Source organism: Salvia splendens, chromosome 5 (genome assembly GCF_004379255.2).
Source record: "Salvia splendens isolate huo1 chromosome 5, SspV2, whole genome shotgun sequence".
Classification (NCBI taxonomy): domain Eukaryota; kingdom Viridiplantae; phylum Streptophyta; class Magnoliopsida; order Lamiales; family Lamiaceae; genus Salvia; species Salvia splendens.
This window is the reverse complement of record NC_056036.1, coordinates 6669358-6696756: the sequence shown is the minus strand read 5'-3', so window position 1 is coordinate 6696756 and position 27399 is coordinate 6669358. Positions and strand designations below refer to the sequence as shown.

Here is a 27399-nt window from a genome sequence, read left to right as displayed (position 1 = left end):
GTTATATTGAGTAATAAGAAATTTTATAAAAGAGCATGTCTTTCATTATATTCGATTAGTTAAAAAGTATACTCCACATAAGACTAAATATAAGCAGAAAGTAAATGAATACTAATGAGTAGTATTTGTTTGTGGCAAATTTATTTATAATATTACTTCTGTAAGAGCGGGCATTTTATTTGTTTTATCTAATAAAGATCGGATGATATTTCTTTGTTATAACAAATGAGTATTTATGTTGTCAGTTGATGCATCCGTAGGGTATATGATTCATGTTCGACTAAATTAACAATGATTTCAATCTGAAGATGTTATTTCGAAATTAAATGTAAACATGGACAATTATTGGTTGAATCCGACTAGTCTAAAACTCATTTGGATTAACTCTGTAAAAATCAAAAGATCATAGGTAATGCACTTATATAGATGATTCTAGATACGGTAATTAATTTTGTCATTCGAAATCTAAAAAGGAGTACATCAATATTGATCCATAATTTAGACGCGATAAGGAGATGATTCACAATTAAAGAAAATCGCTACTAAATTTAGCAACTTATGAACTGTTTCCACCAGATTTATAAGGCAAAAACACACGACGTAGGCAAACTTAACCATGGTAAACACAAGCTGAGCATCGTTAGGTGAGTAATAAGCTATTGGCATGCTACATGCTCAGCCGCTTGCTCAACACTATCGCACGATCTTGTGCTGCTTCAGCATGCGCTGCTTGCACGCCTATGTGTGCATGGCATCGCCGTTTATCCAATCTTGTCTCAAAATGACACATTTTTAATTTACTTATTTTGTTAATACGACATATTGATTTTCATAGTACTAAATAAAATTTAAAAATCCAAACCATAAACCCAATCGCCATTTTGGACTTTTTTTTAAACTATCATCATTTTCCACTTTATTTTCGTCGATCCAACTCTACGACAAATTGGAGATTCATAACCATCATACATACATTGTGCACTCAATAGAAGAAACACGGACGAGCTTTCATATTTACTACTACCACTATTATTTTTTTAATGGACATTATATTACACTAACTTTATTTCATTTATATTTTATTATAAAACTATACAAGTACAAGCATAGTATCTTTCACTACCAATTTTCATCCGCTTTTCATTGTATTTTTTAAAATTCGAATCAAATCAATCAGAGTGGACAACGAAGGGAGTAATTTTTAGGGCTGATAATTTTTGACCCAACACGATAATCCGACACGAATCCACACAAAAATAATGAGTTTGTGTCCAGCCTTATTGGATTCGTGTCCTTATTGGGTTGATCCGTTAAGAACCCGAAACTTTCAGGTTGGGTTCGGGTTGAATGCGGGTTGGATGCAGATAACCCATTAAGAAATAATAATATTATTTTTTTAAAAATAATACTTTACTTTAGTGATTTAATTTCTTGTAGATCAGATTTAAATTGTGGAAAATGAATTTTTATCATGTAAATCAAGTTTAAAAATTAGGTTTATTTGTGTAATATTATGTTTAATACTGTAATATTAGGTTTTAATTGTGTAATATTGGATTCAGGTCGTTATCGTGTCGTATCAACCCATATTATATCTTGTCGTTAACGGGTTCGAGTCGTGTTCAGGTTTAAGGATAGCAGGTCGGGTCCGTGTTCGGATTTACAACTTTCTTAATAGGTCGGGTTCAGGTTATGCCTTATTGGGTCGAGTCGTTATCAGGTTGACCCGATAACGACCCAATCCACCCGATTTGCCACCCCTAGTAATTTTGCTACGACTTAATGGACCGGTCGACATGAGAAAAGCTAAGCCCAATTGAATAACAAAAATACGACGAAACTGACGGAATATTAGATTCCGTCACACCAATTCACGCCGTTAGTCGAATTCTGGTTTCTTGTGTAGAACATAGAAACGACGGATCGCACGGCCAAAATTAGAAGCCTTATATTACCCACCGTCGATTATTTTTCAACGGCTGCAGATTGAATTTTAGAAACTGGGAGGTATAAAAATGGTGGTTTGAGAAAAAAAGAGAGTAATTTCGTATTTCCTTTCATCGTTTCACAAGGCGGAGACGAAGAAGCTCGAAGTGCCTTTCTCTCTCTGTAAATTAATTTTCGTGGTGAGCATCTGGTGAGTGGAATGTAGCGGATTGGATAATACGAAACGATCTAACCTCTCGTTTCGTAGTAATAAAATTCTCACTTTTCTGAGTTCAAGTTTGAATCGTGATTGTTGAATTGCAGGTGCATTTTTGTAGCTGTTGAAGGAGAAAGCGTCGGAGCTCGATTTTGTTCAGAGAATCGTGGAATTGTTTTTGTACTCTGATTGGATTTCTGATACGAATTTTTTGACTCCAGAGGTTTCGATTAATTGTATTCTTCTGTGTTGTTTTTTCTTCCGTTTCCGGAAATTAATCTGGATTTTTTGTTCGACAGGTAGTGCTGGAGATATAGGATTATTATCCTGGTTCAGAAGATCTGAATTGGAAGCTGTGATTTATTGTTCTTTCATCGTCAATCGGGACGTGCGTGGCGGAATTACTGTGTTTAGACATATATTTTCAGCAAATATGATTCTCTGTTCACCGCTTCTGAGACGATGATATGAATGCTTTGCTTCGAAATCCAGATTTCGTTAGGTAATTTGATTCTTCGTTATAAGATGACGAGCGTTGAATTTTCTTCCTAACTGATGAACTTTTTGCTCTCGCAATTGCAGATTTGGATGGTTCTGTTCTGTTAGCTGATTTATCTAATTTCTGGAAGCAGAAGGAAAATCTGGATTGTATGAGGAAGAACAGAGTACAGTGAACAGAATTGAAGTTCGCCGGTAACGCAAATATTGTTTTTCAAAAAATTGTTTTCTCATGATTTCAGTTTCGATCTTTACCAGAGTTCCCTAAATGTTTCTGGTCAGTGAATTAGCTCAGAATGCAAATCCAGAGCCTTCTTCAAGTTGCTACATTCAAACATTTTTTTCTATATCCTAAAGAAAATCTCATCGCGAATAATGATGAAATCAAGCTCTCAATTATGTCAAAGTTTTGTTGGTTTCTCGATCTGTGTCCAACTCTCTTTCTTTTCCCCCAGAATTGTAAGCAGAATTTAGATCATGAGCCATTCTTTCTCCGTTGTTATTCTTAATTCTGGAATCTCTTTCCTGCAATTGGCTAAATATATTAATTCCGAAGTTCGTAGTGGTTTCCGCTCCTCCGTTTCCATTTTCCACTCAAAAAAATTCAATAAGAGCTCAGTTTAACAGCCGTTAACATAACGGCGGTTGTTTCTGTGAAGGTGCACGAAGCAGCGAGATGGAGAGGAAGAATTCCCACGCGACCAATAGAGATGAATTGCAGTACAGATCATTGTCCAGGTCAGCTGCTACGACGTCGTCGGACTTCGTTTTACAGTGGGGGAACCGGAAAAGGTTACGCTGTATGAAGGTCCACGTTAAGGGCGCTACTACTAACGACCCGGCCGGTTCGGATCCGTCAAAGCGGGTGAACCGGCGGGTAGTTAGGTCGGATCTTCTCAATAATAACAATAACAGCACTACAAAGAATCCGATCCCAAATCCACCCACCTTTACCAATGGCAATCTGAACCTCCGCCACCGCCCCACCTCTCCGCCTCATCGAATTCTCAGGTAATTAATTTTCTTCAATTATTTTTAATGCTTGATTTTTTAAAGAATATTTGCCTGTGTTGTTCTTCAATCGCGATTTGGGTGTCACGTTGCTTCTTTGCTTTGTTAGTTCTCAGGCTCCATTGAAGTAGTAGAATTGGGGATGTTCAAGATGAGATTTTCCTGTTGATTTTCATTTAATCTAGTTATAACATAAAATTAATGATTGTTCTCACGATTCACGATTTAATGTTAAAACACAAAATTGCCCCTCTTTCTTTTGTTCTTCTATTTGTATTTGTTGGTGGTGGCATCACCATAGAGTAGAATTTTATCATGTACTACTCCCTCCATCCGCGAATAGGAGTCATGTTTTGTCATTTTAGTCCGTCCACGAATAGAATTCCCGGTTCACTTTTATCATAAATTGTAATAGGGTTCCACATTCCCCATTAACTCATTCCACTCACATTTCGTTTGAAATTAATATATACAAGTGAAACCCCTATTTCACTAACTTTTTTCCACCCACTTTTTTTAACATTTCTTAAACTTAAAACTCGTGCCGCCACTAAAAATGAGACTCCTAATGGCGGACGGAAGGAGTACATGATAACATAAATTAATTTAATTCTGGTGCTAGTAATTCCACAATTGCCATCATTGTTGAAGCTTGAAGAAACCTTACCCTTTTTTCCCATTAAATGTGCGATACTGGTTTTAGGGGACTTTGAAATGTGGGCCACCTATTTGTCTTTCTTTTCCAACGAGTTATATGATTTTTATTGTTACTACTACATCCATATTTTGAGATTAGGACACGTAATCTTGCTTTGTTTGATTAGCGTTATTGCGTTAATGAATCATATGAGTAAATTCCAATCAATTGGCCCAAATTCCCCCCCCCCCCCCCCCAACAAAAACCACCTTACTCTCACTTTCTTAGCTTATTTTCCCCCTTTTTAGTTCAAATCTCTCATCTATAGCGCTCGCTCTCTACAAGAGTCTTCACATCATATCTTGACCCTTCTTCCTCTAAAATATAAAAGGGGACTCTAAACCATAACCACACATATCTCTCTCATTTTTCTCAACAACTCCCCCCTTTTTCTACGCCTGAGGGTATTCACGTAATTTCCCTCCCCCACCATGAGAACTCTTTTTTTCTTTTACTAGTCTAACTTTTTTGCTTTGAGCTGTCAAATTTTCTTGATGTATATGTGATGATACTGTTTTTTTATTTTTATAAAATTTTGAAAAATGGTATTTGATGCATATGTGTTTTCCTTTGCTAGAAATTCAGAGAGAGAAATTGGTATGCGAGGGAATAGCAATGGTGTGAAGGGGTTGGCCTCTCCGGATAGAGGTGAAAGAAAAGGTGCATCTACTAGCAATAATGGTCATAACCACCGCCACCACCATAATAACAAGGCCAATAATAGCAATCACAATCATGAAAACAACCACCATAGCGGCGGCGGCGGTGGTGGTTCTGGGTCATCGGAGAACGCCCATGATATAAAAAAGGGTGACGGGGATGCTGCGGTGTGGCCCAAGTTTGTGATCGGCTTGACCAACAAGGAGAAGGAGGAGGATTTCATGGCGCTTAAAGGATCCAAGCTTCCTCAACGGCCTAAGAAGCGAGCTAAATTGATTCAGCGCACACTCAATGTGAGTTTTCTCTTTCCACCCTCAGTTATTATATGTCGGAGTGTTCAAATTTCGAATTTGGTCAAATAGGAGCTAATTAATCTAGCGTTTAGAAGGAAATTATGTGGTTGCTTCTTTCTTGATTTGCTTTATGCAGTTGAATGTCATTTTTGATAGAGAGAATGAATATAATCTTTGCCTGGTTTTATTTTTTGTTCCATATACTCCATATGGTTTGAAATTGAATTCGAATAATACTATGAAAGAAATTTTTTATTTTGAAACGATAATGCTAATTGAGTAGGTGAAATCTGAGGTTTTTAATGAGTTAATAATGGATAATGATTATTTACTTCTAAATCTGGAAATAATTTGTCACGACCGCCCTTAAGGGTTAATAAATACGGGCGATCGTAATTAAAAGAATTTAATAAACAGACGAAAAGAATTAGGGTTAAAAAATTAGGTTCAGAAAAACGGGGCGTTACATAATTTGTACGAAAATTGTGCGTTGCCACCAAATTTATGAGTTTCTATTTAAGATTCAACGCTTCTATTTCAATAATGGAGTGGAATGAAAGAAGAAAAAATAAAGTATTGAAAGTTGTAATTATTTGTAAGTTTAATTTGTACTCTAATAGAGAGGTGTTATGGTTAATTATTATACGGACTGATATTATAATGGTGTTACATATGAGACTAATATGAGGTACTGTATCAATTTATAGAGGGTTGGTAATTGCTAGGTAGTGCTAGCCATGTGGATAGAAAAACAGGCTCTTCTCTTATTGTAGTGACAAAACTTCACAGTCGGGCAAAAAAACAAAAAATTGAACATATAGAAAAAGCATCAAAGCTGTTATTTAGGCTTTTACCAATTTTGTCATACTAGCGTTGTTTTTAATTGTCACAACCCTTTAACTAGTGCTTAGCAGTAGTAAGTACTAGTATTACTTATTTTAAAAACAAAGTATACAACTCCCTTCGTCGTCTTACTCTAAGTTGACACATTTTCCTTTTTGGGATGACCCACTCTAAATAATAGTATATTTCTAAATATAGAAACATTACTCTCTTACTTTATTCTGCCTACTTATACACAAAACAATACTACATAAAATTTCATGTCGAATTAGAAATGTTAACTTAAGGTGGGACGGAGGAAATACTTTTTAGTGGTAGGCACATTGTGTATCTGTAATAAAAACTACCACTATCTTTGTTTATTACTCCCTCATTCTCATTCAAGATGTTCATCTTTCCTTTTTAGTTTGTCTCATTCAAGTCCACTTTCTATATTTAGATATAAATCATTCTCTCCTCATTAAAATATTCAACTATATTTTTTTTCTATTTACTCAATCTAACAACTCCTAAAATTCCTGTTGGTCAAGAATGTAGACATCTTGAGTGGGACGAACGGGGTATAATTTTATGTCTTAGTAAAATCCAAAAAATAAATATTTTACATTTCAGATAAAAATGAAATATAGTACTCTGTATTGACATTGTTAATGACAACTGAAAGATAAACTTCTCTAATAATAAGAAAATATTGTACAGTAGTATTTTAAAAGGAACATACTTACCAAATAGACCCCATCCCAATTTTGTTTTTGTCGCGGTGGTGGGGTGCTTTCTTTGTCTTGTTCCATTTGTTTCACGTGAAGAACAGAGTTTACGATATACAGGTCATTGGAACTAAGATTTTGTGGTTTTTATTTTTGGAGCCCATGTTGTTAATTGTATGATATATGGAGTAGCAAATGATTAATAATTACTAGTAAAATTTTACAGCTTGTGAGTCCGGGTACGTGGCTATGCGATTTGACCTTCGAACGATATGAGGTCCGTGAGAAGAAGGTTTCCAAGAAGGTATCCCAGTTTCCATATATACGTATTACTTAGTACTATTACTTATTTTATTTGAATTTATGGTTTATTTTATTTGCAGAGACCAAGAGGGTTAAGAGCTATGGGAAACATGATCGAATCAGACTCCGAGTAGGAGTGTTAGGAAATAGGAACAACGCATGGACAGTGTATGTAGATTAGTTTAAATTAAATTGAAGAAAAAGAACTAGTAAAAAAATCAATGCAAGTTGTGAAATAATTTCTTGTTTACTGATCTTATTCATCTTGATTCTTGGGTAACTATAATATTCGTCCAACTCCAAATTACTGTAACCCTTACTTAAGCAGAACTTGCACTATAAATTATTGGTCTAAATTTATTGTAGTATGATTTAATTTATTTCATTTATAAATCATGTTACACTATGTCAACAAAGAAATAATTAGCTATCAAATTGTATTACACGGGTACGCCATAGTTTATCTACTACATGTTTCGATGATTTTTCTCTTTTTTTTTTTGAGTGCTCTTTTTCTATATCTTTTGTTTTGCTCGAATTTTATTAAGAATGCCAAACGGCCGCATTATGACTGTTTTAGACAAGACAATTTTTAAATTTTAATCTTGTAGAATTGTAAATTATTAATAAATTATTAAAACAGGACAACACACCTGAATAATATTTAAACATTTATCATGATTACCAATTTATGTATATATAGTTTTGTATATTCACAAATGATGTTATTCATGTTTTCCTTTCTTGAAAATTTTAATGTTAGTTATAGTAAAAGAAAACAAAATCACCAAAAAGAGTTAAAAAAAAAGAGGTCGGATTTTAATAAAACTAGGGTGAAATTAAAGATTCTGGACAGAAAAATTGAGTTATCGGATGTTAGGAGTATTTCTGTAGAAGGAATTAGATCTAGCTTTAGTTGAGAATATGGAGTTTGCTTTAACTTTCTTTTTAGGTCACAAAAGTTTGAACCACTCAAAAGTTAGAAAAAAAAGGACCACCCAAGATTCCAAAAAATTAAGCATTGTTATATGCATAGCGCAATGTTGCAATAAAGTTGTCTTCGATTAAAACTTATTTCATTCAATGAATAGCACAATTGGAATATTTCACCTTAAAATTAAAGTTAAATAGTTCAATTGTATTTATAAAAGTAAATCACACTAAAGCGCAATTCAGTCACAAAAAAAGAGTATAAAAAATAAAATACGATAATATAAATACCAAATACGTACAAATAAGTAAATAAATGGAGAAATGTATATCTAACAAATCGCCGAGAAATCAGAAATGGAAGCAGATCTGCACAACACAATCATAGAATCTCGCTCTATAAACAGCACTCACTAAATACGTATGCAGAAACTCCATAAAACCTCAGATCCTGAGCACCATCGACGCCACGGCGAGAGCGCAGCCGACCGCCAACGACGGAGCCGCCACACCGGCGGAGGATGCAGGAGCGGGCGCCGGCGCCTCCTGCGCCACAGCGGCTCCAGCCAGAGCCAGAATTGTTGCCACGACCATCAAAACTCCTCTCTTAGACACCGCCATTGCGCTGCTGAAAAGTGATTGAAGTAATGCGGGTTGAGAGAAAGTTAAACGGCTGAGCTGAGGGAGAGATAGAAAGAGTGAGTGAGGGTTTATATATAGGCGGAGGCGAGACATATTCGGGCAAAGGCTAGGTTGTACGGGCAGCTGCCCGAGTAGTACAGACTGGCAGTGCTTAAGATACAGCTCGTGTGAGTGACGACGCCGTATTTACTTGGTTGGCAATGGTTTGTTTGTCTGATAGACACAGGTTATAGATTACTTAATAAGATGTATATTAGGATAATTGGATTAATAAGCTCAAGAGTGAAAAGTGTTAAAGAGATGCAACTGAAAATGCTAGGTTATTTTTTTTTAAAAAAGTACTCCCTCCGTCCCGCTACAAGTGAGGCGCTCCAAATTGGACGTTGTTTTGCAAAAATAATACTCTCTCCGTCCCACAAAAGATGTCACACTTGTGGGACATCACGAGATTTTAGGAGATTTTATTTTATATGTTAAATGGAGAGAGAAAATATAATTTTTATATTCATGTGAGAGAGAACTTTTTTCCAAAAATGGAAATGTGACATCTGTTGTGGGACAAACAAAAAGGGAAAGTGTGACATCTATTATGAGACGGAGGGAGTAATAAATAGTTAGATTAGAGATAAAGTAAAATAAGTAAGATAATAATGTATATACGACTCTCTCTTACTTTACTTTTTATCCATTTTAACTATTTATTATCATCTTCACAAAACAACGACCAGAAAGAAACGCCTCACTTGTAGTGGGACAGAAAGAGTATTGCTTATATAATTATGAAAAAATTAACTGGTGGTTGAATAACGTACTTTCTAAAAAATTTATACTACTACTTAAATTCTTAATGTCGACTTAATAATAATGGAGTATTTCATTTTTGTCATTTCGGGATATTTACTATTTAGAATTCCATTTTTATTAAATGATTGCATTCTACTAAATCATTATACTTACATTTTATTATATAATAATTTATACTTTTTCATCCCACGAAAAGTGACACATACTCCTTTTAAGACTATCCACTCTACATGACCCATTTCTTAAAATGAAAAACACAAATCTATCAATATTACTTAACTTAAAAATAATAATGCATAAAGTGATCTGTTCCAAATAAGAAATGTTCTCGTTAGAATGAGATAGTGGAGTATAGTATAAAATAACTTTATAAATTAAAACTGTAATAAGTGATAATAGAATTTTAAATTATAGAGGGATGTCAGTGCAGCCCGTAACCTGCGGATAGGCCCGAATAGCCCGCCAAATTTATAGGGTTAGGGCTGAAAGTTTATAGCCCGATAAAATTACAACCTGATTAGCCCGCACCCGATTAACCCGCAACCTGTTAGGGCCAGACCCGAAAACCCAATGGGCTGGCCCGAAAACCCGATAAAATTTCTATTGTTCTATATATACGACTCATAATTCGTCACTTCATTGATTATTTTATAATATATATATAACTACAAAATAACTTTCAATTTATATTAAATATACAAATTATATATTATATTTTTATTAATATAAATAAATAAATAAATTAGAAACTTCAAATTCACTAAAAAAATGTATAAATTTCTAAAACATACTTTAAATTTTCTCGAAATATGTTTATACTTCATTTAGCACAAATCTCAAATATTAATATTTATTCATGCTTATGTTTGAGTTTAAGAATATATCTCAAATTATCAAATTTATCATAATTAAATGTTTTACATTTTATAAATATAACTAAATTTCATTATTATTTATTGGATTTCGCATGTTAATTTTATCGGTAGTAACCCGATTAACTCGTTGGGCTAGCCCGAAGCCTGAGTGTAACATCCCAATTTTTTTGTGACCTTTATTTAATATATGTCGTTTGGAAATTTCATTTATGAAATTTAAATTGTTTCTACGTGATTGAGTTTGATTATGTGGAATAAATCGTCATGGAGGAATTGGAATGAAGTGCTATTTATATTTTAATGTGGGGAAAATCAATTTAAATAAGATCATGCATCTTGTTCTAGCCAAATAAAGTGGCTATTGTCGGCCCCTCCAATTATTGGAAATTTTATTCTTTCTTGGATTTAATTAATTGTTTTGGGATATTCATCCAAATTAAATCCAAATCAAATTATCCCTAAATTGTGCTACATGAAATTCGAACTCTAACCTATTATTTTTGTGAGTTTCGAATATTCTCTATTTTAATTAGGAGGATGAATTAGTTTCTTTGATTTAATTGGCACCTTGTTGATTTCCTTTAGCTATTTTAAATCCAATAAAATCTTGCCACATTTTATTCCCTCACTCCAATTAAATTAAGAGTTGAATTATTTCCTTGTGGCTAATTAAGCCAATTTCCGCCCCCTATTTGTAGAGAAGAATATATTTGCTTCTTATTTTGTGGAATTCCTTTTATTCAATTAAATACCAAATTAATACCTAAGTCAAATTAATTGGGGATGTGAATATTTTCCTTCTATTGTGTCTCCATCCCACACGTTTTTTTGGCTTAATTTCCTTGTGGAAATTTATTTAATTGTTGCATATTTTATGGGAGTCTTTTCCTATAAAGAAATTACCAAATTTAAATCCCATTCTATTTAGTTGAGAATTTAAATAATTTCCTTGTGCACACCATCAAAATTTTCGCCCCTTCCTCATTATTTCCTACTTGGAGATTTAATTTATTTTGTTCCCTTGTTTATGGAATATTCATTGTTTATTTCCTAAATTGTGAATCTATTACTCTCCAAGTAAATACCAAATAAATTCCTTATTGAATTTCTAGCCATAATTTTCAAAAACTTTCCTTCCTTTTAATTGTGGGATTTTATTTATTTGTCTCTATTTTATTCCTCCACAATTAATTAATTTATTTATTTATGGGATTAAACCTAGGACTATTTAATCACCTAAACTAAACCCTAGCCCCCATTCTCCCTCAAATTTTCGTCCACCTCCATCCTCTCCCTCTCTCCACACGCCACTCTCCTCTCCCTCTCTTCATCCTCTCCAAAATTCCTTCCAATCCTTGTTCTTGCATCCATTGGAGTTTGATTTTCAAGAGTTCTCGACGAATCGTATCAATCTTTGCTTCTACCGTTTGGTTTTCGATTCAAGAAGGTATAATTGAATCTTTTCCCTCATCTTCACCATTGAAACCCTTGTTCTTGATTCCTTCATGCATATAGTGAGTGTAGGAATCTTAGATCGCATAATTAATTGGTGGGAATTTGTGTTTGTATGAGAACAATTGTGAATATGCGATTTTGATTGAATATGTGTGAAGTTTGAATGAATCATTGGTGAATGATGTGTGATTATATGAGAACGTGATTGTGAGAACCTTTTTAAGCATGATTGTGTGTTGGAAGCATGAAAAAAATTGTGTTTGGATGAATGGGGAAGAAACCCTAATTTCGAAATTGTGAAGCCTGAAAACTGTGGTGTTCGGACAGTAAATTCCAACGTATGTTTGACCAACCAAACGATCGAATTTTGACACTAAATTTTAACTGAGTAAACTTCAAGGTGTTTTCTGTTTTGTGTGTGAATTTCAGCCCCTTTTAACGAAAGATGAATATTTAATAAATTTTTGAAGTTGACTGCACAATTCTGCCAGAAACTTGTATTCTCGCCCAGAAAGTTTCGTTTTCTATTTGACTGACTAAATGGCCTCCTTTTGATGTGAATTTTTTTTACTAGATGAAATTTGAAGTTTCTTCTGAGTTGTGTGAAAATTTCAGCGTCATTGGACATCGGATGAATTTTTGGTGAATTTTTCAATTGAACTGCACAATGCTGCCAGAATTTTGTGTTCCGACCAGAGAGTTACATTATTGATTTGGTGTAAAATTTTAACTGGATGAACTTAAATGTGTCTACTGTGTTGTGACCAAAATTTAGCTTCATATGAGGTCGGATGGATTTTTGGTGAGTTTTACAAACCAACCGCGCAGTTTTGCCAGATTTGTTGTTATGTGGAAATATCACTTGTTGCCAAATTTGAGTGAATTATATGATGCATGTACGATTTAGGAATGTATCCTATGACGTGATTATGTATGACACGTTGAGAAATATTATGGCATGTTTTCCTTATGTTGATAAATGTTGGGATGGGTAATTTAAGATACTGATAATAGGAACGATAGGACATGCATTATAATGTGACTTGATGGAAGGCCGATTTGTATTGTGGTTTGGCAAGGGTTATTGTTTGTACGTGAGCATAAGGAACGAGGGTTGCCTTAAGTGGATATTGAATTGTTTAAGCAAACGAGGTGAGTTTTCTTTTACAAATCTCTTTACCTTTCAAAAATATGATGTGGTGTTATAAGGGTGGTTTAACTGTTATGTCATGCCATGATGTTTTGTTTATGAGATTGTTGCCAGATGCCTAGTTCGTCTGAGCTTGCTCCGTTAGGCTATATGGCTGAGTTGTGAAACAAATTCGGGTCTGAGTAGGGCCGCAAACCCTATCAGGCTGTGTACACTGGTGGGATCGTGAGCCGTCCTTGCTAGTCGGCCGGTCTCGTGGGCGAATAGTATGGCCACACTTTCGTCGCACATGGAATGATGATTGTGATTGATGGATTGTTGAGAAAGTGGGGAGATTATTTGACTGGCCAGTCTATGAAATATTTTTATGTTCTCGTGATATTTCTTAACTACACATAAAACTCGAGATCACTGGTATGGATGGCATAACTGTATAAAATATTTTCGGCATGAGGGCATTGAGTACAACAAGTACTCAACCTTACATGTGTTTTCCCTATGTGCAGTTTGAGCGGGATGTTGCGGTGGATGTTGAGTCGGCCTAGGAAATTGGGATGCGTTGTGTCTTCATTATTTCGTACTGTTTTGAGTATGTCAATATTCTGTTAGACTTTAATCCGTTGTTTACTTCATTACTCTAAAATGGTTTTTCGTAAACTAAAACAAATGTTTTCTTTTAGAAGTTAATTGGATTTTTTTATGTTTATTTTCCCCGCTGCTTCTTTGGAAAAATCGTTTGCTAAGTCTTTGCTAATTAATAATGAATTTTTGACATTAAGTTTCTTTAAACTAAAAACTTGCTGTTTAATAGTTGATGAACTAAAATATTATTCTTTTAAGCTAATTGAGTCTTTCTTATGAACTGTTATCCTTAAATGTTATTCTTAATGTTTGTCCCTTGGTCACGATCGTCTCGTTTGTAGTACCCCTAGTATGGGCGGTCGTGACACTGAGCTTTTAGGGTTAGGGTTGAACTTTTATAACCCGAAAAAACACAACCCGATTGGCCCGAAACTCGCTGGGCTGGCCCGATTGACATCCCTAGATATAGGGGTGGATTATCATTTTAAGGTAGTTGAGTCGTATTCTTTTTTTTCCCAAGGCAGTTGAGTAATTTCTTTTTTTTTGATACAAACGTTATTCTCTCTCTTACTTTACTCTCTTCATCTCTCTTATTTTGTTTTCTATATTACTTTATTCTCTATACTTTAATCTTTAACAAATCAATTTCTTAAATTATGTGCTCAAAAGAAATGACTCAACTAAGTTACGAAGGAGTATAAGTTACTGTCATCATTTATAATCTATGATAATTATCTTGACAAATACATTTGAACAATGAACTTCTCAGATATTACTCCATTAACCACTTCTTTAGTTATTATTTAATCATTTATAAACTATCGTGGCAGTAATTATCATTATGACAGCTCTTATTTTCGAGTGACTTAAGGATTTTATTCTTGATAAAGAATAATATGAAGTGTCGAACTGTCGGGTTGCTTACCATGAATAGGCTCTGGTGAGCCAATGAGATGCTGTCACGTCGAGAGAACTGCACGAAACACACGAGTCAGCAGGAGTTGGTTTCATTGTGAAAAATAAATATCTTGGTTCTCGAGATCTTCTCATGGTGTGACACTTACCGTTATTTTATTAGGTTTCTTTTTTGTTTTTTCCGGAGATGGTCAGCTGTTTTTCACCTTATTCTGGCATGCTCGTACTTTCAAACAATCACTATAGTGAAACAATTGTCACCACTGTAACAACCAAATCCTTTATCTCGAAATTAAAATAATACTGCCGCTAAAAAGATATGTTAAGTAACATAAGTAATAATAGTGAATTGTCGTGAAAGTTGTTACAAATATTCAAAATTAATTATAAAATTAAGACTCGGACAGCAGAGCAAGTTATTAAACCAACTGCTGTAGTCTTTATAAATATGAGCATTAAAGTATTTGTTACTTTGAAAATTACTAAATCGGTTTAATAGTCTGAGACAAGAAACAGTGCATTACTATAAAATATTATACACTTTGAAAATAATGTCTAAACAAATACTAGTATGATGTTTGAGTATTCAACTTTGGTACTAAATGATGACTAAATAATGACAATGTACACATCAAAATATGTGTATTAGTGCAAGTTGCAATAGAAAAATATAATAAATGTACAGAAAAGTTAGTAAGGAGCGAGCTTATACATATGTATATTGAGCTCCATTTCTGGGTAAAAGATGGAGAAATATAATACTCCATGTGATATGGGAAATTCTTTTGCAAGCCATTTTGATAGCTAAAGTTAAAACTGGTTATTTTGAAAAAAATAAAAAGATTATCGAAGAATATGAGGCGAAAGAGGATCAGCCATACCGAACTGGATTCCATTTTCAACCTCCCAAAAACTGGATGAATGGTTACTTAGTAGGAGTAGTATTTATTTCTTTAATTATTTCATTTTCCTATCTCACTCTATTTTTTAGCTATAATAGTTTCTGACTATTTTTTTTGTTGTTTTTCAATTTTCACTGTTGGTGCAAATCTTGATTCTTTCCATCTGAGCTTAAAGATCCATATGGTAATCTCTCTCTCTTTCTCGATGAGATTCATCTTCGTCATAGTAGTACTAATATATTTCCAGCAAGCTCTGTTAATTATTTTAGTGGGACTTAATTCAAGGATCGGAACTGAAATGAATTATGTGAAAAAAAAAATATCTCTTGTTATTGAGTAGAAAAGAACACATATTGGCATAAATAATATTTTCTCGAGCATCCGTAGTTAAAAGTGAGGTTCGATTATTATTTTATTTATTCAATCTCGTATTTTTGGTGATCAATGAAATATCAATGGCGATGAATAATAATGTGACAGGACCAATGTACTACAATGGAGTGTACCATTTTTTCTGTCAATACAATCCACATGGGGTAACGGTAACCTTTCATGGGCCCTTACGACCTCACTGACTGGACCCACATCGAGCACGCCCTTGTTCCGACCGAGCCCTACGACCTCCGAGGCTGCTGGTTGGGTTCCGTCACGATCCTACCTAGCCACAACACGCCCGTCATTTTCTATACAAGCTTTAGCCACGAAGGCGAGGAGGTGCAAAATATTGCAATGCCGACCGACACGTCCGATCCCTTTCTAAGGGAGTGGCTAAAATCTCGGCATAATCCTTTGATAACACCGCCATCGGACATAGACCCGAGATCCTTTAGGCACCCCACGACCGCCTGGCAAAAGACAGACGGGACGTGGTGTGTCCTAATTGGGAGCCAGCTAGGCAGTGACGGAGCCGGGATTTTGTACAGGAGACGCGACTTCATTAGATGGAGCAGGGGAGATAGCCCCCTGCACATGTCGAATAGGACGGGAATGTGGGAGTGTCCTGATTTTTACCCTGTTAGTACTAGTGGTGGTGATGGACTCGACACGTCGACCAATGGGGAAGCTGTGTTGCACGTCCTGAAGGCGAGCTTCAGTGGCCGCGATGTGGGAACTTATGATCCCGCGACGGATGAATTTAACGTTGTCGGGGTTGATTTCATGGATGATCGAGTCCAATTAAGGTATGATTACGGAAACTTTTACGCGTCTAAATCGTTCTACGACGCGGCCAAGAAACGGTGGGTGCTGTGGTCGTGGATACTCGAGGGTGGTACGGCTTACAAGCATTGCCAAGAAGTGTTTTGCTTCAAAAAGATCATAGACAGTTGATACAATGGCCTATTGAAGAAGTTGAACAACTTCGTTATGGAAAGGTTATGTTAGATAAGGAAGAGATCGAGAGTGGGAAAGTGTTGGAAATTTCAGGTATTCAGCTTCACAGGTAAAAACTAGTAGGAGTAGTATATTCCAATTCTTATTTTTTTCATAATATTTCTATTTCATTCCCATATTTCGTAGTAGTATCATATTACTACATTGTACATGATGAAATATGTGATATCTATTGTTTTATAGGCTGATGTTGAAGTCTCATTTCGCGTTTCAAACCTAGATGGGGTCGAGCTGATCGATGAAGGATTGCTCGACCCCCAACTCGTTTGCATCCAACACAATGCATCCGTGAACGGAGTTTTGGGGCCGTTCGGTCTCCTAGTCCTGGCTTCAGAGGAATTGACCGAACAAACTGCTGTCTTCTTTCGAGTTTTCAAGGGCCGTGAGAAGCACGTCGTGCTCATGTGTAGTGACCAAAGCAGGTCGGTGTAAGATTTTGCGATTTGAATCTCATTCACGTCCAAAAGTTTATAAATATAACATTTTTGTTGATCTTCACTAAAAACGCAAGTCAAAGACACGAGTTATGGGTCATTTCTCGATGTCGATCCCAACGAGGAAATCTCATTGAGAACTTTGGTACATACAATTGTCTCTCAATCTCGTATTTTGTTTCATTTTCAGTCATTGAGTAGTAAATATATAAACAACAGGAGTCATGATTTATCATGCTTGCACAGATTGATCACTCGATACTAGAGAGTTTTAGCGGGAAGGGGAAGAGTTGCTGACTTGCACAGATTGATCACTCGATATTAGAGAGTTTTAGCGGGAAGGGGAAGAGTTGCATCACAGCAAGAGCATATCCAACATTGGCCATCTCCGAAAACTCTCACTTTTATGTGTTCAACAACGGCCCTAAGAGGGTCGGTGTTTCGAGTCTTAGCGCTTGGAGCCCAACGTGTTGGGTCCCCGGTGGTGCACACCCGAACTTCACATTAGTATGATATTGTCCGGTTTGGGCAAAGCCCTCACGGTTTTGCCCTTGGGGTACTCCACAAAAGGCCTCACACTAATGGAGTTGGGGTAGCCCATTTATATGCTTGTAACTCTTGTTCATTCTCCGATGTGGGATATGATTTGCTCTACCACACAACGGTCTACTAGAAATGCCGAAAATGGAATATGATCTAATTTCTTAGTATTTTTGAAGTTAGATTTCACCTCAACTATAAAAAGATAACTAAATCTTGATTTCAATATATTCCGGAGCTTACATCACACGGACATACAAGAAAGACGGTTTGTCTTATGTACAAAACTAGGATTCAACAAACTTATATGAAGATGAAGCATCTTTCTCAACAATCCAAATAAATCCATTTGTTTTTATTTAAGACAAAAATCTGCATTGAACAACCATTAAAGTCAAGTTAGTGTTTGCAAATATAATAGCAACAAAACAAATCAAGTTAAGTCAATGACTCAAACTATTACCACAATAAATCAATCATTACAACCATTATTTAAATAGACTTTATTGCAAGACAAAAGTACTCCATCCAAATAATGGGTCCTCTGCACTTTTTTATTATTTTGAGTTTACTGCTACAATGACTGAGTCCTTTTATTGCATACTCGAGATTCTGTTATATCCAAATATTGGGTCCACTGCACTTTTTTCTCCCCTTTTTCATATTTCTATCTCCTGCTGTTTTTCTTCTTCTTGAATCTGTTACCGTTTTCTAATCATTTTACTAGGGAAAGAAAAAAAGAAAGTTGTTTACGTCTGCCCAAAATTTCTGGGTAGTGTCTAGAGTAGTGATTTTTTTGTGTGCACTTTTTTTGGGAAAGAGGGAAAAAAGGGAAGAATCCTTTTTTTAGGTGAGTATGTGGCTTTTTGAGAAGTGGGTTTTATTTTGTTTGTGGGATTATGTGGCAACTTAGGAAGGGTGGCTAGGTTTTGAGATAGTAGATATTTATTTAGATGGTTCTTGAAAATCAATTCATTTTATTGAAGAAAAAGATTTGATCTTGGCATCTAGGAGATGGGAATTGAAGTGATTTATGCTGGCTTTCTATATGTTCACTGCCATTTGAGATTTTGTTGTTGTGTGTATAGAATCTAGAGAGAGGAAGGGTATGAAGAGAGGGAAAGATGAAGGGAAGAGCACAGGGCCTATGTTTCCAAGGCTACATGTGAGTGATACTGAGAAAGGAGGGCTAAGAGCTCCTCCTAGAAATAAGATGGCTCTTTATGAACAGCTCAGCATTCCTTCTCAGAGAGCCACCCATTCTCTTCCTCTTCTTACTTCGAATTCCGAGCAGGTGAGTTAGCATTTGATATGGTTTATTTATGCTTATTGCACGTTTTTGGGATTCAATCGAGTGTGGAAAGAATGTATAACATCAATTAGTTAATGAAATCGATATGATTTGATGTGCAAGTTGTGATTTATGTGGAAAGAATGTAGATGTTGTGGGTTGCAGTTATGTGATCAGATTGATAGGTTGTGATGTGGTTTCTTTCAATCGAGACTCGTATGAGAAAATGCATGAAATGTTTTGATTATGGGTCAAGGAAGATGCAGTTGTGTGATCAGATTAATTGGTTGCTTTTGTATGAGATTATTTTCAATGCTAGGGAGATGGGATGATCTTGAAATCGAGACTTGTAATAGGAAACGCATGAAATGTTTCGACTATGTGTTAGGACTGTTGCAGCTAAGTGATCAGATTGTTTGGTTGATTGTGTATGTGATATATTTCAATTCTTGGGAGATGAAAGGATCTTGAATTCGAGACTTGTATCAGAAAATATTCAATTATGTGTTAGGACAGATGCAGTTATGTGATCTATTTCAGTTCTAGAGAGATGTAGGATCTTGTAATCGAGACTTGTATGAGGAAAAATATCAGCCCGATTTTTCAGTAAATTGCTTGTTGAGGCGGGAACTAATAGGTGTGCACAACTGTGCGGTTAATTGAACTGTGTCTCTGAGTTACATTGGCTTGTATGGAATGTTCAAGCTTCCATTTTCTGTTGGAAAAGAAGTATTGCTCACTTTGTTGATTAGGCAATTTATTTTCTGAAGTCTCATATAATCTCGGATTTGCAGAGGGTTGCAAATGAAAGGAGTACGTTTTTGTCGTATCAGTTGCCTACCGGACATCCATCGGACAAGCTATACAGCCAATTTTCCAATTTCGTCGCTCCATCAAAGCAACAGAGCCAGAAAAGGAAATTGGATGAAGAAGACTTCAGAGTTCCCATTCTCAACCACTCTGTCCAAAGTCGAGAAAGTGGTCAGAATGGTTACGACCCTCTTTCCAAGGCTTCTGATGCTGAGCGCCTTTCGAAATTCCATAAGTACAGAAAGCAAGTAGGTAAGAGCCAAACGGAATTGAACTCGAAAGAGACTCCCACTGATCGAGTATCAAATTCATCTAGCATTGCAAAGGATAGAGGTCCGAAGATGACAACTGATTCGTATCTGAGCCGTGAACCAAGAGATACTCATGCTAATACTAATAATGAGCCAGTGGTCCATGTTGATTTGGAGCAGGCTCGTAATCAGCACACTAGTGCGTTGGCGGAGAGTTCTGCAGCATTAGATGAAAGAGGTTCTGCAGGATCTTATCCTTCAAGAGATCATGGAAATTCTCGTCATATGGGAAACGAGGCAAGATCTCTAAAGAGATCGTTTAGATCAGTGCCGATGAAGAACTTGGAGAGGGATGACAATGTGTCTGAGATTTCTGTCTTGGAGTCCGTCGTCACAGTGGATATGACACCTGATGATGTGGTCGGGGTGATAGGTCAGAAACATTTTTGGAAAGCCCGGAAAGCCATTCTTAAGTAAGTCTCTTCGCTCAACGTGTTCTATCATACATGTTCTGTTTATAATCACATTTAATCATATATGAAATCGAGTTTGGATGATTATATGAGAGTTATGAATTAGCAAGACTTCATTTTGCTGCTCCAACATAATGCTAAATAGTTTGTTTTAGTTGCAATCATCTTATTATTTTATTTTGTTACTTCGCAGTCAACAAAGAGTTTTTGCTGTTCAAGTATTCGAGTTGCATCGACTCGTAAAGGTACAGTCGTTTTTGGCTTGGCGTTTTACGATCACGAACGCTTATTTGCTTCAGTTCTTGCATTCTTTTTTTCGAACATCTGAGCATAGTCTCTCTATCAGGTCCAGAAATCCATTGCTGAATCGCCACAGCTTTTGGTCGCTGACTCGGATTTAATCGACAAACCTACTCTGAAGGTCTTGCCCGGGGCGAAAATCGCACTGCCTGCTCCTGTTAAGGCAATGCCTAATGTTCCCAAGCAAATAAGTGAACCTGAGAAGTTGTGTCCAGACAAGGAAATCTCGGCAGAAAACACCACTGGAAAAGCCTCGTTTTCGTCCATTCAGAACGATGCGCCCCTGCCGAGCAGCCAGCTGGTGACAGGCAACTCTCCGGCCCCATCTCTCACCAGCAATCCGAATGCGGCGCCATGGTGCTTCAATCAACCTCCAGGGCACCAGTGGCTGATCCCTGTGATGACTCCTTCGGAAGGATTAGTATACAAGCCCTATCCGGGGCCAAGTTTTGTCGGGCCGCCAGGACCAAACCCGGCAATCGACAGCTTCTTAACTCGACCGTATGGGATTGCAGGTCCACATCCGCATCCTCACTACCAGCCGCTGCCATTACCTCCGTCCGGGCCGTCAGGCCCACACGGATACTTCCCAACATTCGGCATGCTGCCGATCATGAACGCAGTCGCAATGTCGAATTCGTCCGTCGAGCAAATGAACCCTCGACCTATCCCGAGTCAAGCTTCAGCTGGCGAGGCCAGCATCTGCGTCCAGCATCACAACGCGTCTTTGACACCACTACGCCACCTGAAACGGGCTTATAGAGACGGGGCGAGCAGCTTGCATGTGCCTAGGGATTCTGACCATGTACGAGCTTTTACAGATGGTACGAGTAGCCCTGCCAAGAGATTGCAAGATAGTAGAGGAAGCAATGATGCGGAACAAACAAACGAGCTACTTTTCCCCACGGCTCCATCTTCCGACACTGGGAGGTGCAGCCTGGCTCGGCCCAATCCCGTTCGCCTGACACAGGTGATCAGGGTTGTGCCTCATAATGCAAGATCAGCGACTGAATCTGCTGCTAGGATATTTCAATCGATACAGGAAGAAAGAAAACAGTATGAATTTTCGTAAGCCTTTCTTTGTTTTTTATTCCAAGCCTTTGTACAAAGTATTGCTCAATTATGTAATTTCAGCATTTAATATTGTTTTCTTTTCGACTTAGTTAATGTTTAATCACTTATAGCCTTTTATTCATGAAATATTTCCTACCAACAATCAACCATACACAAACAGAACAAAAAAAACGTAAACAATCTTCTCTAGCATTCAAACTGCTGCTGAAAATTTTACGAAATAAATACTAAACTCAAGTAGCAGAGAAACTCATTTTTGAAAGCTTGGGAATCTAGTGTTGCTGGTTGCTTAAACTGGAGAAGAAATCGTCGTCCAATGTTAGTGCAGATATTGGTTTTGATCGCTCAGGTGTAGTTACTCCAGATGCGACGCCCATGGCGATTCCCATGTTGAACGAAGGCAGAGGTCCCTTGTCTTTCGACTCTGATCCATCTGTCAATCCACCAACTATGCCAATGTCTGTTAAGTTGACCTTCTTGGCTGTCAGGATAGGATATGAACAGTTACCATCAAAACAAATCAGAACAACTCCATAATCAAAATTTGAGTATGATGTCAATCATCTAAGTCGACAGTTGATTATCTATGGTTTTTTACGACTTTCAACGAGAGGAAGTAGTGTTGTGATATAAGTGAATTTGCACTAGATCCTGTACAAGCAGAAACGTGATTGAAACTGATGGCTGATGAAATCTTAGTTTATATGATGGTCACTAGAGCTCAAGCCTAGTGATCAAGCAATGTACCGGGCCCTAGTTTCTCGGCTCAGAATATGCAATATGGATGTTCACAAATATAACCAACAAATTATACACTCATCAAGAGAATATTGTCAAGTTACATATTCTATGGATTAAGAGTAAAGAGAGCATACCACCAAATAAGCTGTCAAGTAAGAAATACTTACGTCCAGTTATGTTTAGATCAATCAACCCGCGATTCAAGGAATCTGACCATATTCCAGATTTTACTTGAAATGCATCCTTCTTGGGTGCGGGGTTGGTGTCAACTGAAGTACAATTAGTTTTCGCATGAAAACCGTCATCGGGAAAGTGTTGACCAGAAGCTATTGGCAAAGTATCTGTGTCAAACTCGCTCAATGGAATGGCTGCAAACGGATCGAAGGTGTTATTAGCTGTATCAGGTTTAGAAGCTGGATCTGGATCAGCAAAAAGATCCATTGTTGTGGTGGAAGCAGCTGGAGCAGGCTGGGAAGCAAAAAGATCCATCGGTGTGGAAACAGCAGGAGCAGGCTGGGATGCAAATAGATCATCAACATTGGTCTGAACAAAGGAATCATATTTGGTTAAAATGGAGTCCTTATATTTCCTGTAATCGAGATAAAGGCACTGTAGATAGCAAATCTAGCTAATGCTGTTTAGGTTCGGATCAGTTACAGCTACTCCAACTGAAAATAACATTGTTTGAGATGTATATTGGTAGGAGTATAAATTTGGCAGGTAGGAACAGGCTGTAGCCTTACTTGAGATCCAGGAAATTTCCCTGAAACCGGTGCAGGCTCTGCTGATACAAAAGCAGCATCAGCAAATAGATCAACTTCTGATGAATTATTTACCGACGTGGTTGAATTATCTGTTGGAAGAGATACTGGTTCATCCGAAAAAGAAACAAAGTCTAGTGCAAAAAGATCCACTGGGCTACTTCCAGCTGAAGGTTCTGTTCAACACCAAAAAAATTACCCAGAGAACATCAGTATAGTTTACTCCAAATCCCGGAGTTTATAGAGGTAAAATTATGGTGAAGCATCATAAGTCAGGTGACACGAGGCTATATCTTGTGCCCTCTTCCTATGAAACAGAAAGTTTGGATAGTGCAGCACGTTAATTAAAAAAAAGCTTTAAAAGTTAATGCTTACTAGCACTTGAAACCCCCCGTGGATCAAAATCATCAAACTCATCATCATATTTGTTTGATGGGGCTTTTTTTGAACTTGAAGTTTGTATGTTAGTCTTACTGGTTGTGGTAGATTTTTTTGATGCACCAGCGACAGGAGAGCCTTGTTTCTTGCTGCAGATCATGCTCGTGGTTTAGAAGAGTGAAGTGAAAATATTATTAGGAATATGTCAGAGTTGAGCACAGGTGATCAAATCCTTAACATTTTACTTCAAGAGGGTAGAAAATACATATTTGATTTGTCGGTTACTGATGTATCAAGCCTGCCATTAGAGGCCAATAACCACAGGGGACATTGCTTTCTATACTCAAATTTTGCAGAAATACCAACTAAAGTTCATTTATAAAAGAATTGAAGTATCCTAAGAACAAAATGATATCCAGCACGCCAAGAATTGGGACATTGAGTGCGTAGCAATGCCTGAATCTTTTGTTGGCAATAAAACAGGAAAAGGAAAGAAATAAAGAAGAGAGAGAGAGAAGACAGACCTGCCAGAGCGAGAGGGCTCTCTCCTTGATTTGGTAGGTTTATAATATTTATCTTCACTCTGTTGGTCCTTTCCCTTATAAGCATCTTTAGATGCATAACTATCTCGTGCATTACTATAACCTCGATATGGATCGCTACTCCTATAGTTACTGTTACTGACTGAGGCTGCAGCTGACTTGCATGCAAGTCCAGATGATGAAAGTCCAATATACCTGGAAAGTAACTACAAATATCATAAACCTCTCCCACCTTAATGAAACAGAAAAGGAAGAAATTAGAAGCAATGATAGTGTTTGATGTCTTCACACAGACTTACTTATCACGATTGACAGCCGCTGTATTTCTTGCTTCTTGTATTTTATCTTTGTCATTTAGAAGAGCCGCTATGGTTTCAGATTTTTTTCTCACATTTATTCCGTTATCCTTTCCACTTGGGTCAACATACTCAAAACTTGACAGAGACTAGAGAGTTCAGATATTAGAGGAAGAAATCAGAATAGAAAAATAAAATAGTAGTGAGAAAAAAAGAGCCTAATACAATTGTCACACGATAGTCTTTACTAAAGATCCATCAAATCCATCTAGAGATAACATAAAAGAGCTGAGTTACAAATAAATGAAGATGCATACCGCTATCTGATAAGTATGCTCTACTATTTCATCGACAGCACGTTCAGATCCATGTGCCACAAGATACTCTATAACGGACAAAGACTGTGGCAAAATAACATTAGTTTTCTTGCCCAAAGTTTGAAGAGGAGATAGGACTTAAAAAGAAATAGAATGGATACCAAAGATGAGGGAAAATATAGATGCCATTTTTACTCATTCGAAAATGTAAAAGATAAAAGATATGACCAGCATAAAATATTGAGCTGCAACCTTGTAGACAGCGCGCCAATTTTTGCCGGTCTCAGCCAGTCTTGTCCAAAGAACCTTCATAATCATCTGGCACTCAGAGCTGCATAATAGCTCAAAAGGCAAGGCATATGACAAAAGGCATATCAGGTCAATTTATAACCAGATTCATCATTCATATCATATAAGAAGATAGTGAGCTCTGCAAAAATGTGAAAGTACTATTTCTTTGTGCCCTGAGCTATCTCTGCCAATATTGTGCCATGAGGACCCCAAGGTTCATCATTCGTTGCATCCAACACCTGACTTAAACAGAGTGTCAAAACACAATCTGATAAACTCCAGCTCCAATATCTACATGTGCATCAATCTCCCAATTCAAAGTAGAAATCTCCAGACCAAAATGGTAAAGCACTATGCATGACCAAACAACAAGTTTATCACCCTTGATCAAATTCAACAAATAGACAACAATAACACCATTATCAGGCGATCCAATCACAATTCTCTTTCACTGCAAAGGTTTTATGATAACAATAAATTAACACATTACAAATAGCATTAAGAAGATATTTATACTCGTATTTAGGGACCAAAAATCATAGTACGAGTTATTCCCATATTATAACCTGCACCAGAACACTCCAACTTCGAATATGGGAATATGAATATCAGGATAACAAAAAAATCATCTGATAAGGATAAGTCCAAATGCTATTGAAACAGTGTACCTAAAATCATAAGTAACTAAGCTGCCTATGCTGATGTGCCATGCTCTTCATTTATCCAGTTATCCTCATATACTTCCAAATCAAACAATAAGGTAGTAAAATCCTAACAAATTGGCAACGGTAAAACTATCGATTCCAAAACTTAATTAATTCAAATAATTTTGTCATCACCTTCTGTTCGATCTCTGGAACCTTCAACACCTTCAAATTCACCTCCCTCTTTCTGCATTTACGTATATACAGATACAATCATGCATGTTAATACAAAATAAATGAGAACAAAACTAAAATGTGCCAGGAGAAAATGGCAAAAACATAAACACACACACACACGTACATCTCTTTAACTGTTTGATCGAAGACCTTCATAAAATCCATGGCTGCTTGTGCTAAAAATTGGAGAAAAGAAAAAAGAAGAAAATCGGCGACGAAATGAGAATATGGAGATTGATAAAAAATCAATATCATGAATGTGAATTAAATCGTTTTTATTCGTTAATAATGTGGAAACAGCTTGGTGCAGATAGGATTAGAGAAAGCGCGATAAAAGGAAGGGTATGTGCATTTTCGGTTGTAGAGTGTAATTTATTTTAGGTATAATTAGATTTGTGCGGCAATCTTAACTTTAAAATAAAAATATTAATTTCAAATAGATGGCTTTGAATTTTGATTAAAATACATCATATCGTTTTGATTCAGCTGAAGTCTGGAATATCCACGTAGATAATCCGACATGCCACATTGTTTTCAGTTTGATTGAAAATAGAAGAGTAGAATTGGTAGAGAAATTCGCAAAAACCATAAAGTACTAGAGTCGATAATTTATAAAAACCAATATCTTAAATTTAAATACTTTAGGGCTCCATTCAGTATCATAAAATTGGGCTTATTCAATACAACTTGATAGTATTATATAAAATCTGGGTTTGGAATTTCTCTTAATTTTATAATTTGAATTTCATATAAAAATATCTATTTCCAATTTAGTGTACCGATCATATTTAAATAATTAGCATACATAAAAATAAGCTCAATCACAATTCATTCCAAATTAAGCTTATCTCATCAACTCTAATTGGTCTGTCGCGTGGCCCACGCTCACAGTGTCGACGCCAAATACTTAACCTCGTCAATGCCATATAAAATACGAAAAGAATTAGTCTTTAAATCAACGACTTAATACTTGTATAAATTCTAAGGTTGATCGAAATTTGCTGCGAAAAATTGAATCCATAAATATTTATCGGAAAACCAAACCTGACTATCGGCGGTCGAAGCCACATCAGGTTAGTAAGGGGGTAATTCTTTTTTAGTTCTTGGCTATATTTAACATTCCATAAGTGTATTGGCCTTTTTTTTATTCCAGCTTTGGGAGAGACGCATGACACTCATGCGTCGCCTGTTAATGAAACGCATGACTGTGATGCGTT

At 36.4% G+C, this 27399-nt stretch overlaps 3 protein-coding genes and 1 pseudogene across 4 annotated transcripts; 3 read left to right on the top strand and 1 right to left on the bottom strand.

The window, feature by feature from the left end:
- Positions 1–1993: 1993 nt before the first annotated feature.
- On the top strand, positions 1994–7405 carry LOC121802987 (uncharacterized protein DDB_G0283357-like). Of its 2 annotated transcripts, none has more exons than XM_042202687.1 (8): positions 1994–2126; positions 2251–2366; positions 2443–2645; positions 2726–2836; positions 3301–3652; positions 4927–5302; positions 7079–7156; positions 7236–7405. In XM_042202687.1, exons 5-8 carry the CDS (start codon positions 3318–3320, stop codon positions 7287–7289), a joined length of 843 nt encoding a protein of 280 aa, XP_042058621.1. In that variant the 5' UTR covers positions 1994–2126; positions 2251–2366; positions 2443–2645; positions 2726–2836; positions 3301–3317; the 3' UTR covers positions 7290–7405. The 2 variants fall into 2 exon arrangements, with proteins under 2 accessions (XP_042058621.1, XP_042058620.1); XM_042202686.1 differs by having other exon boundaries at positions 2001–2137.
- Positions 7406–15865: 8460 nt separating this feature from the next.
- On the top strand, positions 15866–17911 carry LOC121803706 (annotated as a pseudogene).
- A 408-nt stretch (positions 17912–18319) lies between these two features.
- Positions 18320–22092, top strand: LOC121805790 (protein EARLY FLOWERING 3-like). Its single transcript, XM_042205793.1, has 4 exons — positions 18320–19070; positions 19862–20601; positions 20795–20846; positions 20948–22092. Exons 1-4 carry the CDS (start codon positions 18885–18887, stop codon positions 21971–21973), a joined length of 2004 nt encoding a protein of 667 aa, XP_042061727.1. The 5' UTR covers positions 18320–18884; the 3' UTR covers positions 21974–22092.
- Positions 22065–26533, bottom strand: LOC121805792 (clathrin interactor EPSIN 1-like). The gene is made up of 11 exons (XM_042205794.1): positions 26307–26533; positions 26141–26192; positions 25461–25540; positions 25263–25341; positions 25011–25094; positions 24697–24842; positions 24380–24592; positions 23853–24004; positions 23460–23653; positions 22884–23259; positions 22065–22456 (listed from the first exon to the last, which is right to left on the bottom strand). Exons 1-11 carry the CDS (start codon positions 26435–26437, stop codon positions 22248–22250), a joined length of 1716 nt encoding a protein of 571 aa, XP_042061728.1. The 5' UTR covers positions 26438–26533; the 3' UTR covers positions 22065–22247.
- Between the last annotated feature and the right edge of the window lie 866 nt (positions 26534–27399).